This window comes from Simochromis diagramma, unplaced genomic scaffold, assembly GCF_900408965.1.
Source record: "Simochromis diagramma unplaced genomic scaffold, fSimDia1.1 OVJJ01000321.1, whole genome shotgun sequence".
Lineage (NCBI taxonomy): Eukaryota > Metazoa > Chordata > Actinopteri > Cichliformes > Cichlidae > Simochromis > Simochromis diagramma.
Genome location: NW_024386772.1, coordinates 1,748,643 through 1,763,751, shown reverse-complemented (window position 1 = coordinate 1,763,751; position 15,109 = coordinate 1,748,643). Strand labels below are relative to the sequence as shown.

The window sequence follows — 15,109 nt, the reverse complement described above, 5'->3', positions numbered from 1 at the left end:
TAAAACTCTCATGACAGTGTTTGCTACAAATTAAGTTTCCCATTCCTTATTCTTGCTTAGGTGCTGCGTGAAACACAAACGTCTTTTTACCGATGTCTCAGATGAATGAACAATGAAGATTTCACAGTCTAAGCAGCCACAGGCAAAAGACTTTCTTTTTTTGTTTCACTCATCTCAGTACGTTCTCTTGTAAATTGAAATTCTGAGTGACTAAATGCCCAAGAGTGGGATGATACTATAACAGTGGACTGATCGATATGACTGGCAGGAAAGAAGAATAACTGTGAGGTCCAGGGAGACCTGAGATATTTGCACTTTTCTGTCGACGTTCAGTTTTTTTCCATTTCACTGTGACAGGCTTTACTGACTGGCATGATGAGATAGGATTGCCCCCCTTCCTGCATAAACAGCAGAGATTATGTGGGAGGAAAAACATTGTGTTCAGACTGGCGCTTTTTTTTTTTTTAGCTCTCCAGGAAGTTGATGACATTTACAGAAGCACAGTCAAGTGAACTAGAAAGAATTTTGTTTAAATATCAATAAGCTCACATTTGTCCCAAATACCTCACTGCCAGAAGTAAAACTCAAGTGGAATCGTTTCATCTACACGAAACAAAAAGGCGCCGACTATTTTAAAAATGTGTCTAGGTGATTGATGTAGATGGAGACAACCGAGATACATTGCTACACTACACTCAAGTATTAGGTTTACTGTTTTAAACGGGCAGAAATACAAAATAATTGCAACCACGTGCAATAATTTTACAGTCTCGCTGCCTTTGAAACGGGTGCTTTAAAGACGGTGATCGGGTCTGCGAGTGTTCGCAGTCAGCTGCCGTCTTCGAAGCAATAACACGGAGTTAATCTGCGGTTAGTTGGCTTATTAAATTATATTAAGTTGGCAGTTACATAAAGTGGTAAAGAGTCCAGAAATTCAATAACTCCTCCACAAATAGTGACATAACTCCTGAAGGACTGCGATTTAACTGAGAAATGCTTTTATGTGAGAACCACAAAAAGTTGAGTCGAGTTTCATGTCGCAAGGAGACGCAACGCAGATGGATTGTGTTCATGGTGCAGACTGGATCAGACTGACTGTGAAGTATCTGCAAATCGAGCAACAATTTGCAAACATGTGCCAACATCTCTGAATGAGATTTGTCCTGTTTTGTGCCATTAGTCTAGGGCAGGGGGTCTCCAACTCCAGGCCCCGAGGGCCGGTGTCCTGCAGGTTTTAGACGTTTCCTTGATCCATCACAGCTGATTTAAATGGCTAAATTATCTCCTCAACATGTCTTGAAGTTCTCCAGAGCCTGGTAATGAACTAATCATTTGATTCAGGTGTGTTGACCCAGGGTGAGATCTAAAACCTGCAGGACACCGGCCCTTGAGGCCTGGAGTTGGACACCCCTGGTCTAGAGTAACTGAGTCATAAGGGGGCAGGAAAATCATTCATTGTGACAAAGAAACATCCCTCAAAGCCGCTGCTTTGTTTAAACAGATCAAAACTCGTCTTGGTGGTCATTTTCTTTCACTTGGTCCTTTGTATTTGAGATGTGATCATCCAGACCAGGGTCTGTGAGGGCTGGATGATGACTCTGGTCTGTCTGGTTAGCCGACCACATCCACACAAGTCAGTGTTTTGCAACAGGAGATGGATTTACACGGCTATCACTGGCTAGCATTGGGCGTTGCTGAATTTCACTAACCTTAGCTCACTTGCCTGCTAACAACGTCATTAGCCATTAACCTGAAGCCACATCAGTTTTCATTTTGACCTGCTTGTAGCATTTGTGCTGGAGTCTGTGTTGTGCTGGGAGGCGGTCATTCGTTTAATTAGTGAGTAATGGACTCCATTTCTACCTCCCGGTAATTTATTGTTGCTCACTTTGGATTTTCACCGAAGCAAGAACGTTGGGAAAGGTCTCATTTTCCAAGTCAATCTGCTCAAACACTGGGAAAAGTTGCATGTAGCACTTTCAGAACAAATCTTAATGACCATGTTCAGTTTTGTGTATGACTTTGTCTTTGCTTCTGAACATCATTTGTTGCCAAATCTACCAGGACCTGCATGCGTTTGCAATGCTGGAGTTTGCCAGATGACTCCGCACTGGTGCCGAGTTTGTTACCAGATTTGTCTGCGCTGCCATCATCTCCGTGAATCTGCAGCAATCCCTGTTCAAATGTCGTTGTTGTTTTCTGTTTGACGCTAGGATAGAATATTCTTCAAAGGTTTTAGCCAAAACTGTTGCAAACGAGACAGGGAGCCACACTACAATTTAGCAGACGTAGAACATGCTCTGGATTGAACGCTGGTGTTTCTGGACTTGACTCACTCTTCATGTTTTCATGTTGCCAGAGTGAAACGGAAATATTTCACCGCTGCTGATCCTCTACACTGGCCACGGGGTGTACTCTGGTCCAATGACAGCTGGGAGGGAGAGAGGGAAAAATAAATGGATGGATGTTTAAAATGTTTTAAAGTAGCGCCTGTTTACATTTGGGTTTCTGGTCCAACCCTCAGAGAGGTCATGCTTCTCTGGGAGTAAACTAACTGCAGCTGCCTGTACCTGTGAAACTGTGAAAGTCTGTTTGCCATTCATTTACTACACTGTGGCACGAAAAACAGCATTTAAAAAATCAATCTGACGTGTCAGTGTTTGTGGTACACTGGGACCAACCGGTCCAACGCAACATTCACTCCTTATTTGTGAGGCTGATTAAAGGAGGGTGAGTCAGAAGGGCCAATCAGTGGAGCTGAACAGGTCACGGCTTCTTTAAATAAGTGAGACTGAAATGTTTAATTTCTGATCTTTATTATGTATTCAGCTTGCTCGTGAATGCTCATTTCCCCACAACATCCAATTAAAATTAGCTCCCTGGTAATAAAGCGGGGGTGGAATTGCTTTCATTGCATTAGATGTATAATTGTGCTCTCTACATCCCCAGTGACAAAAAATCAATTTCCTCTAAACTGTCCAGGAACTAAAACTCTGCTCTCTGCGCCGGGACCAGACGCTCAAATCGCAACATGTCAAAACAGCACATACAGTTAGAGGATTGAGGACAAGTGTATTAAGAGTGGAGACTGAGATAGACGGGGTTACGCACTTCTGTCCTCACAGATGCATGAGGGGCTTATTTTCTCAATATTATACAATTATTTTTATGTAGTTTTGTGGCTCGGCTAAACAGATTTCCAGAATCCTCTGGAGTTTATTTATGTGGCTGTTCCCCCAAATCCATGTTTATTTCTGTGCCTCGCTGCTGTAACAAATCAGAACCACAGAAGCCATCTGGAGTTTGGTGCAGGGATTTTTCACTGCTTCACATTAATCCACCCCCCTCCTCTCTCTGTACCTTCAGGTGGGCACCTATGAAATGGGGATCCTGCAGATGAGATACCCCGTCTGGCCGCGGTTTGGCAGCTACTTAGAGCCCGTGTCAGATTACAGGCACCTCACAGTGGCCACGCTGGAGGAGCGGCCCTTTGTCATTGTGGAGGCAGTGGACCCCGTGACTGGTACCTGTGTTAGCAACACCGTGCCCTGCCGACGACAGTCCAATAAGACCGAGACGTAAGTGAAGTGACTCCAAAGATTCCTATTAAATCTTTCATTTTGCTGGCTGACGAGACAGATGTTGCATTTTCAGTGCTATCCTAATTAACGCTCACAGGATGGAGTTAAAAGCTGAAAATTAGATGAATAGCATCACATATTTCACATTCAGTTGTTTTACAAGCCAATTACTCCAAACACTACAGGGTGTAACCACTGGGACAGGAGGCTAATGTAGCAGATGGGGAATGGAGTTTGTAATAAGAATATCGCTGACCAACAGAGTACGAGTTCGGACAACAGCTTGCAGAGCGCATTAAGCTAACAGCCAAGTTTAACCTTGGCCTTATGGCAAAGTTACATGTGAAATACATTTTAATTAGCTGAAGTCAATTTGTACTTTAGTCGTCACCCCGTCGACTGGGGTCTGTGCAGAGAACAATATCATACTTTACAGATTTTTTTATTTATCTTCCCGATTTTATTTTATTTTTTTTACAATCGGCTTCCTTCTAACGATGCCACAGACAGCACTGTGCAAAAGATTTATGCAGGTGAGGAAAAAATGCTGTAAACAAAGTGTTCATCTTTTATTTTCATCAATCAACAAAATGCAGCGAATGAACAAAAGAGGAATGTTTGCTGTGACCACCCTTTGCCTTCTTCTAGGTACACTTGCACACAGTTTTTGAAGGAACTCGGCTGGTAGCTTGTTCCAGACATCTTGGAGAACTAACCACAGATCTTCTGTAGATGTCATGTAATCCTGACACACTCGATGATGTTGAGATCAGGGCTCTGTGGGGGGCCGTACCATCACTTTCAGTACTACTTGTTCTTCTTTATGCTGCAGATAGTTCTTAATGACTTTGGCTGTACGGTCGGGGTCGTTGTCCTGCTGCAGAAAACATTTGGGGCCAATAAACGATCATTTACACTTCTGAAAACTTTCTTTGTTTACAGCATTTTTTCACACCAGCCTAAAACTTTTGCACAGTGCTGTATATTAAATGTTTTCTGTTTCTTTATGGGCAATTCCACCAACAATTTTGGGCAACTTTGATTGATTCTTACAGTAAATTATTCTACTCCATGTATGTTAAATATGTTGGCAGGATGAAGGTGAAAACGTCTAAAATAAAGTCCAAGACAAGGTTTATATTTTCATTCCATTGTACAGATTTGAGCTCGTTAACTTTGATCTTGTGTAGAAGTCATCGGTGACTCCACATGTTTATTACTAGAAAGAGATAAATGGACCGGTTCTTACATGAGGGTTTCAACTCAAAGCGCTAACATACTTTTTAAACATGCTGTTGGTTTGTTATCAATTTGCTAGGCAGCTGCTGTTGTGTCTTTATCTTCAGGTGCCATTTGGTCTCCCTGAATATACAGCAAGAGCTGGTCAGGTCATTTCAACATGTGTTGATCATCTCAGCCACACACACGTCTTATGTGAACCCACTTTACCGCACAGTCCCACATGCACACTCACATGTTAACGTGCCCATTTTAATTGATTCTGTGACTAACTTGAGAGTGCCATTAGGTGTGAGATTAAGAGGCTCTTCCTCTGCCATTAGCGCATGCATGACTTCTTATCACTCAATGGTGAGATGCTCATTAGGCTGCTTGGCCAGAGTGCAATATCCCGGAGATCACTCTGTGACCCAATCAGGGAAATGTACGCGCTGCATGGAGGGGTATCAATTAGATGGGACGATTAGGCCATGTCATCAATCCCGAACACCTAGAGACTGATATTGGTGTTCATTAGTGGGGGGGGAGAAGCACAGGCTATTATCCATTACTGACAATGGCGTTAACGACATGAAGGGGATGGAAGATGAAGATCACGTCCCTTCAGTGTTATGAAGCGCTGGAGTGCTTAATCGCTCATGCTGACCAAATCATCCTGCCAGTACAGAAAGAGCGTAATTCCTCTTGTCAAACAATGAAACGTTTTCACAGAGCCGAACAAAAATCCAAGGAAAAAGAAGACTGAGGCAAAGAGGGGTCCAACGAAGCACCCGGCACCAATGAAGGGTGACTAGATGGACTGTGATGGATCCTTGAGTACAGACACACTGAGGGCTTCATCTATAGGTTTTATTTATCATTCATTTAGTCTGAATTGTCAGAGACTGGTGAGAGTGGCCACCTGAGTGATGTCTTCAGATTGCCTGTTCTGCCAATTCAAAAGTAATCCCTTTGCAACACTAACAAAAGACAGAGCAAAGCAGCATGCGCTTATATTCATGGAGTATTTGGAAAGGGAATGGCAACAATGTAGCCATCATTGTGACGTGTGATGTGTCTTTTATCCATCACAGCTGATTTAAATGGCTTAATGACCTCTTCAACGTGTCTTCAAGTTCTCCAGAGGCCTGGTAATGAACTAATCATTTGATTTAGGTGAGATCTAAAACCTGCAGGACACTGGCCCTCGAGGCCTGGCCTAAACTATCAGATGTCCACTTCAACTACAAAACTATGCAGGAATACATTTATACGTGGAAAGGATTTAGACTCTAGGGATAAGTAAAAATTTGGAATAAGTAAGTCTAGAGTTAGACTGATCTGAGACGTTCCCGCCTATCCTAGAAGAATAAATCCATAATGCAATTAAACATCGAGGCTGCAGAGCAGAGCGAGGACTACAGTCAGCACCTGCAGTCTGAGATTGTGGAGGATTGTGGAGGAGAGCTGCTTCTCCACAGATATCCTCAACTGATTGCATTGTTCGGTCATCTCTGACACACATGTATTTACGTGTGTATAATCTCTAACCCCTCAAACAGAAAATCTACATCTGTGTAAAATACTGACCAACTGGAGTTAACTTATTTTCATACACTTCTCTGTATGAGAAGACACTTTTAGTACCTGCAGGTTACACACATTTTAATATGCATTCCCGATAGTGGTCGGCCAATTTCCCCCTCAGCCTCTTGAAAGCACCATCTTTCTTTATCTGAATCTCCACAACAGTTCCAAATTCCCCTTCAGCACTAAACATGATTACAACTCAGACCCATGTCAGTGCTTTCTAAATGAGAAGCCACTGGTCATGCAGATTCTCCGTTTCAATCCCTCAACCCCTGGGCCATGCACACAGCTTGCCAAGCAGACCATCTGTGTGATTCACTCACGCGTCCTCGGAGAGGCCTGACAAACAGACACCGGCGTCCGGCTTGGACTTGGCTAAAGCAGCTCGCAGCAGTTACCACGAGCTCTTCCCTTTGAGTCGTGCACGTTCTCCTGTCGGATCAGAAAAATCTCGCTTCCTCGCTGTCTTTGAACAGCAGGGAGCTGGTTCTACCTCAAAGCACTCTGGCAAAGACTAATTCAGAGTTAATGCCCTGGTGAAGGGTAGTATTGACCTGAGAAGATAATGTCATCACACATTAGCTGCATTCGATGGGAGTTAGATGATAAGATGATTTCATTAAAGCTGAGACTGAGTGCAGCAGCAGATGCGCTCCCGGAGCCTGAGAGCCAAACGATCTATACGCAGTACTAGAAAGTTGCACTAAGTAAATTTACACATTGATGGTCTCAGAGGATAGTGTAGTCTCAGCACTCCCTCATATATACAGTGTGTTTACCAGCTCACTGCTCAGTCACAGTAGGAGTCCTTGTCATGAACAGAGCTGCCCCATGAGGTTGTTGAGATGTCTTACTGAAAGGTAAAAACCCCCAAAGACCACCAGGAAACCTGACCTGCTTCCTTAACCCTCCACCTTCATTAAAAAAGCTCCAAAAACTCCAAATTTAGGATATTAAATGACAATCACGTTTGTTTTTCTACAACTTAATGAACTCTAAAAAGCGGAAGGCTTGTTTCATCGCTGCATCTCAATACGTGCTTTTCTGTTTGTTTCCTCTTTGTGGCCCACGAGTCCATAAAGCACCTTTATCTATTCAGTGATATAAAACAGATTAGAGCTCGCTCACTCCTTCCACAGGGAACCCCAACCATAATCGAATTTTTGGGGAGGGTAATGCAGGTGTATTCATAAAGTGAAAGGCTATTTCAAAGTACTGTCCAATAAGCCTAAAAGACATTTCAGTAAAGGCAAAATAACTTGACGTACAGATGTAAAGGAATTAAAAATAAGAGTGAAGAAGAAACTTGTCAGATGAGAGGTAAAAGGTCCAGTCGCTTTCTTTCCAAGCTCCTTAAAAATACAAGCGTTTTTCCAAAGTTTGCTTTGCTGCTTCTGCACCTTCAGCCCGTGATAAACTGTATCAAAATTATACTCTGTTATTTATTTATGTGTCGACCGCTGTGATGCAATTTCCCAACTTCTGGGATATATCAATTATGTCTTATTGTTGTCTTCAGATTACTATCATCCTTATTATGGCGATCGTGGCTCAAGAGTTGGGAGTTCGCCTTGTAATCGGAAGGTTGCCGGTTCGAGCCCCGGCTCGGACAGTCTCGGTCGTTGTGTCCTTGGGCAAGACACTTCACCTACCGCCTACTGGTGGTGGTCAGAGGGCCCGGTGGCGCCAGTGTCCGGCAGCCTCGCCTCTGTCAGTGCGCCCCAGGGTGGCTGTGGCTACAATGTAGCTGCCATCACCAGTGTGTGAATGTGTGTGTGAATGTGTGTGTGACTGGATGTAAAGCGCTTTGGGGTCCTTAGGGACAAGTAAAGCGCTATACAAATACAGGCCATTTACCATTTATTCTCTTTATTAAAGGTTCATAAGGTGTCTATTAACCAATCAGTGCTTCAAAAACAGATTTTTTGGGCGGGACACGGGGAAAATAAAGATGTTAGAAGAGGATCGATGTGCACTTAGTGAGGCTTCCTGACTCAGCTGCAGCTGTCCGACTTCCATGTTGGAAGTGTTACAGTTCCAGCGGAATGGTCAGCAAATCCATGTGTACAAATGACAGGCAGCCTGGTTCATGAATGGGTGTATCAGGCTATTTAAAGATCACCTACACCTAAAACCGCTGTGTTTCATCATCCCCCAAAATCAATTTCAGCTGGAAAACTGCTGCCGTGTTTCTCCTCTCTCTATCTTTACTATTAGTTTCCACCAATCCCCACTGATCCCCCTACAGAAAAAAAGACATTTACATTTTTAATGTAAAAAATTACATTAAAAATGCAGAAAACAACAATAATCTGCACTTAAAATCTTCCACTATTAATCTGGAAATTTAAACAACAACTATACAATAATTGTGCACCGGTGTTTTCCATAGATGCGGATTCTGTTAGTAAGGTGCTGCCAGGTGGAGTCAAAGACAGTGACACTGTCACAGGATGTGCTCACCAGGATGCAAACGAGACAGGAAGTGCCGGGCTAACTGGTTAAACTTTTAAAAATATAAGTGAGGGGACAGTCCATTAGTAAACCGATTAAACCTCCACATATACTGTATGTAAAAGTCCGTGTGTGGGGGAAAAACCGAGCATGGACATGTTTCTGTCTGTTCTTTCCTCTCCATTATCTCACTTCACAAATCCTCAGATATTTTGTCCTGTTTCCTCAAAAAAGCAGATTCAACATCACCAAAAGCTCTGCAAACTAATCTAATTTAGCCCAATATTTAAGAAAAAAATCACCTGGTGCAAATTTACAGCTCCTTTAAGAGGTGAAGACTTGAAGAGGTTCTCAATGAGAGTGATGAGTTTAATTTTCTCAAGAAGGGGATACGGATGGAAATGAACGTGCACACGGGGAAAAAATGGCACATACTGTCACCATCCATAGAGCACCATCAAAACAATATTCCAAGAATGTCCACAAGGAATAAATTACCTCTGTCTCTCTCTCACACACACACAGACACACACACACACACACGCAATGATTCCCAAAGACCCATTTTAATGCGACTGGCAGCTGATTTAAGGCCCAGCCCTGAACCCTGGCAGCTGGTGAGACGAGGGATGTTGGGAGCGCTGTGTTTACTCGGGGTGTACTGTGGCAGCCTCGTTTCCCTCTAAAGTGTTTGTTTGTTTCTGTTTGTCGTGGCTCTGCTCCTCCTCGCAGCCTCGCCTTTTCGTCTCATTGACTCCCCGTCCTGATGTGTGGGTGCAGAGTCCATTAGACTGAAGGTCTGGGGGAGGTTAGGGGTGATGTGTCATTAGTGCTCTCTGCATTGCACCCATGGCTCACTACTTTGCAGCCACATTATCTCACACTGCCCACCTCATGCACCATACGGGATTGCTCACTGAAGGAAATAATCATTTGATGGTAGAACGCCACATTCTCCAACACCAAATAACACAAAATGGATCAAGTTTGTCTGAAATTATCTCCCAAACGGCCAGTTTCACTCAGAACAATTAGAAACAGATCCTACCCCCACAACTGTGACTCAATTGTTGGCAGCTTTTTCACAAATGCCTCTTTTTCAGAAGCACTATCAAACACGCACAATAATAAAGGATCCAGGAAAATCCTGTTAGCGAGCACAGCGGCATCAGCAAACCCTTCAACATTCATTCGTTTTAGTTTGACTTCATCTTTTTCTTCTAATATCTTCGCACCACTAGTTTAGCAAGCACTTGGTTTTTGAGTGTTTCCATCAATAAGGGCACAACAAAGGCAGGCAGATTTACACCCACAAAACAGAAAAATGTGGACGAAACAGGTCGTCAGGAGAGATCCGGATTGGGAATTTAGACGACTGGATTACAAAACTGTTGAGTGGAAAACGACTTCACCAGTTGGGGTCATTTTATGTAGCTTATTTAGCAGCAGTTAGTCTAGGTAAATAATAAAATTAGCAACACAAGTTATGTGTTATTTTCTTCTGAATAAGTGGGAGAAAATGGATGGATGGATGCAAACAGTGCTGGCATGATCAGGCCTCCAAGCGTCCAGTGAAACTGAAGATAACAGGTCATGTGGATGGGTAATAACCAGTTTGCAGTTTTGTCACCAACAGAGATGGGCAGTAACGTGTAAACTGATGACTTACTTCAAGAAGTAATGTAAGGAATTACTATTCCAAAAACAGCGATTAGATTAATGTTACTTCCCCGTAAGCACGCTGTGTTACGGCGTTATAAACAGTCGTGGTTTTGTTTGTGAGAGTGTCTCATGACAATGACGTAAGCGCTGCACACGTCTGTGGCAGCGGCAGACGTGTGCAGATCAACATGGATAACATGGAGTGCAGGAGAGAGTACGACCATGCAGCGTTTAAAGCGTGGACGTATTTATACTACTTGAAGTTTTAGTCCCTAAAAAGTGACAAAAACATTAGCGTGCGCTGTTCACTCTGCGTTGGAAGAAAACGTCTTTCTACAGCAAAAAATTAAACTTCAAATCTGAGCACCGAGCGCGCTGCCACGGGAATGTGACATTCACAGGGAAACCCCCGGATCCTCCCACTGACATGACCGCTGTGGGCAAACCTCCACCCGCCCCACTCCTGCTGAACAGGTGACAACAGATTTAAGAGCGACAGGACTCAGAGCTGCTGAGGCTTTGATTTTATTTATTTTCTGCTGTGTTTTACTTGCATCTACTTGAAAGAGTGTAAACACAAAACATTATTTTATTACTGGAATATGTAGGAAATAGGTTTAAATTTCTTCCAGTCACAGACTGTTGCATTTAATTTAATTTTTGCTTGATGCAATGTGCATAAAGATAAAAGATTAAAACCAATAATTTAAAAAGAGGCTTTCCATTTGATGCAGTTTTATATGATGGATTATGCATAAAAATAGCATTAGGCTGAAAGGTTTATTGCTTTATTACGTTGTCAGGTTGTGTATCACGTTTTTGAAAAGTAACTAAGTAACTAATTACTTTTGGAAATGAGTAATCAGTAGACAGGTATACTTTTTTGGAGAGGTAATCAGTAACTAATTACTATTTTCAAGTAACTTGACCAACACTGGTCACCGACACCACCACTGCACTGCATCCTGATCCTTTACGTGTCATTGCACCATTTTCAGTGTAGATTCAGAACGTTTGATTTGCTCTGTGTCTTAAACAGGAACATAATCTGCTTTAAAGTCGAGATTCTTGATAATTAATCTTCAAACGCAGCTTAAACTTCTGAATACAAATCACTAAAAATGTACAAATTTAAATAAGCGCCACACATTTTGCTTTAACTGTCAGGATCAGACTGCAGAATGTTTCTGTGTCTGAGTAACTTTCTCTGAGGCTGGACTTGGACAGGACAAAACCTACCTGTGAGTGATAGACAGTGACCGCTACGGAGAAAATCAAAAGTCATTAAATTAATAGCTTTATGTAAATAAAATCGCTCAGAAATAAGCCTTCATATTTACATTCTGATCCAAGTTCGCAGCACAGGGAGGGAGAGAGGAATGCAGACTCCCTGACACATTTTTCTCCAAATCACAGCAAAGTGTTTTACAAGACAGGACTTTGTGTTCCCGTCCTTCTCCCTGGCTCACATCGCTGCTGTCATCTTCTTAGTGTGAAACTGAAGGGCATTTTCATCGCCACGTTCCTCATAATCCTGCTGATAAGCAGAGGGAGAATTGATTTCAAACCTTACGTCAGCCCATTTTACTTAGTATGCAAAGCCTGAAACTGTCCACTGGGCTTCTGCTGCCTGCTCTGTCTGAAGATCAGCAGAATATTTAAGAAGGCATGCTGTGTCTGTTTTGTGGCCCAGACAGCTGGGTTTGTGCTCGCTACTACACCGGTATATTTCATTAAAACTGTAGCAGAGACAATCAGCCCGGGTCAGAGGACAAACTGTTGTATGCATGAGTCTGAAGAAGATATGGCTGCAAGGAACAATATAGCATTTTTAATGCAGCATTAAAAGCTTTGCAGCGGTAGTTGAATAATAAAAGATGAAACGATTGGCGAGAAACGTGGCCGCCTGCCAGCCTTAATGCTACGTTTTATATGCTGTTCTAACACAGAAAGAGGCAGTCGTTACGCTGTTAGAGCAGCACTGTGTGACAAACGCATTAAAGTTTATCTTCATTACCGAAGTGACTGAGCCTAAGAGTGGCAGGGATTTTCACAAGGCATTTAAACGGAAACTAATACACAGTTCATTCCAACCAGTTTGTTTATAGGTGAACTTGAAAGACTGACTGATGGAACCACAGGCAACGGCCCTCCTCACCATAAACCTTACCAACGTATCGCCATATCCTTAGCATCCCATCCCACAAAAACACCATCATCCAGCCCAGATAATCCTCCAATGAGTTTCCTGTCTGCTATTGTTTGTGTGTCATTAACTATGTCTGTATGTATTGTTTTGTTCCACCCAGCTGTTCATCCATCTGTTGGGACCAAGACATCACGTGCACGCCTGTAGAGTGGCTCACAATTTCCCCCCAACATCCACCGCAGCTTTGACGATGAAGAGATGGCTGTTCATTACCTCTTCATCCCACTCCAGTCAATCATTCCTCATTTCTCAAATCATTTGTAAAAATGACCTGACTATGTGTTGGGTCTACAAAACAGGAAGAAGAAGAAAACTTCCAGTTTTAGATAGTTTGTTTCTGCAGTTTCTCAAAGAAAACATGTTAAAAAGATTCAATATCCCAGCGTTCCGATCTCTTTTTCCTTTCTCGTTCCCTTTCAGTATCGTAGGCCACACTGAGCCATACACAAAGCTGTGCTGTAAAGGTTTCTGCATAGACATCCTGAAGAAACTGTCCCGCACCATAAAGTTCTCCTACGACCTCTACCTGGTCACCAACGGCAAGCACGGCAAGCTGGTTCGAGGAATCTGGAACGGGATGATCGGAGAGGTATGAGCAAAAGCAGCTAGTTTAGTTTTGTTTCAAGATACAAAATCTTTTTCCCCCCTCTTTTATAAAAAAACAAGAAAGAAAATCTACATCATAAAAATCCAGGTCTGAATGTTTCAGAAACTGAAACTTGGTCTACTGGGATTTTTAAACAAAACCATCTTTAGGGTTTACAGAGAGTAAACTATCCCACAGGACTGGAGTTATACGAGATGAGGCCTGACTGCTTCAAGCTGATAGGAAGGTAACAGGAACTCAAATAACTGCTCATTACAACCACGGTGTGTAGAAAAGCCTTCCTAAAGGCCATGCTGCCCACCTGCCGGGCAGGGTGACAACAATATCCATAAAAAACACTGAAATTATCCAACCAAGTTGTTCCGCACAACCAATTCAGGGTCACAGTAAGCCAAGGTGAGAGGCGGGGTACACCCTGGACGGGCCACCAGTCTATCGCAAGGACATGCACAGAGACAGACAACCACTCAAATTTGCATTCGCATCTACGTCTAGCAATAACCAACATGCATGTCCTCAGACTGTGGATGTAGCCTGAGTACCCGGTAACGCAGGCATAAAGAGAGCTTGATAAAAGTCACCCAGAAAACACGCCTGAAACTGAAAGCACAGTGAAACTAGAAGTCGGATTGTTCATTATGATGCTGAGTGTCAGGCAACAATAAATAAGAATAAAAACCCTGAAGAAGACAAAAGTCTGGTCTCTGATTGAAAATGTGTATGACAAGGTCGACTGGGTCAACACAAGAAGGAGGCGCAAGTGTCCTTGTGAATGATGTACTTTCAGATTCCTCTGACCGGCCCTTCTCCTGAGTTGTTGCAGGATACAACATTAGTAGGACCCCCCTCCCCACACACACACACACCCTTTTTTATCAAAAACAGGAAGGCTATTGTGCTCAATGAGGCATCGACCTCCGCAGGAGAGCTAATGGCTTGCATGAGTGTCTGGACTGTAAATCTACCGGCTCTCCATCAGCATGATAAACAGTGGTGTTATATAGAAACAAAAAAAGGAGGGTTGCAAAGTCACAGTGGAATTTGAACTGCACTGCTGTGGTTCAAACATCAGAAAAAAATAGCATCAGCATTTTTCAGCCACACCATCCAGAGCCTGCAGTCTTCAGTCACTTGTTCCATTTCCAGCTTCTAACATTTGGTAAGTGTGGCTTTATGTAATAGGTATTATACTATATGCTCCAATACATTATGATGGATTAGAGACGGATTAGATGGCAAATCATGTGTTACAATGCACTGGAGGAAAAAAAAAAGGCAGGATAACACTGGCAGTTGCTTTTGAGCTGCGTCCATCTGGCTGCTAGCTGAGCTCTGGAAGAAGCAGGAAGTATATCACCCTCAGGGGCAGAGGCCCAGTGTGTCGACTTCACTGATAAATGAGATTTATCTCAAACATCAGCAGAGGATGTCCTGTATTATGTAGCTACAAAGACTTTGATTTATGATCACATCATACAAACATCTGCTATCTGTTTGTACCTACATCCAACCCCAACCAACCAAAAAAAGAATCAAATAAAAAACATAAAATCGAGACTCTTCTTCTGCCACAGGTGTTCTACAAACGGGCCGACATGGCCATCGGTTCGCTGACCATAAATGAAGAGCGCTCAGAGATTATTGACTTCTCGGTGCCGTTTGTGGAGACGGGGATCAGCGTGATGGTGGCTCGGAGTAATGGGACGGTCTCTCCTTCTGCTTTTTTAGGTGAGGAATGTTTCCTAGAAGCATTTTAACTAACATCAAAGCATCACTGTGCAAAAGGCC

The 15,109-nt window shown here is 43.0% G+C and overlaps 1 protein-coding gene across 2 annotated transcripts in view; it reads left to right on the top strand.

Annotated features, from left to right (window-relative positions):
- The window catches only part of grin2ca (glutamate receptor, ionotropic, N-methyl D-aspartate 2Ca), a 71,840-nt gene that overhangs the window by 45,143 nt on the left and 11,588 nt on the right, over positions 1–15,109 (top strand). For both annotated transcript variants that reach the window (XM_040039567.1, XM_040039558.1), the window contains 3 exons: positions 3,367–3,578; positions 13,135–13,303; positions 14,896–15,049. In XM_040039567.1, the coding sequence (XP_039895501.1) occupies positions 3,367–3,578; positions 13,135–13,303; positions 14,896–15,049 (535 nt within the window). The remainder of the gene's footprint in view (positions 1–3,366; positions 3,579–13,134; positions 13,304–14,895; positions 15,050–15,109) is intronic.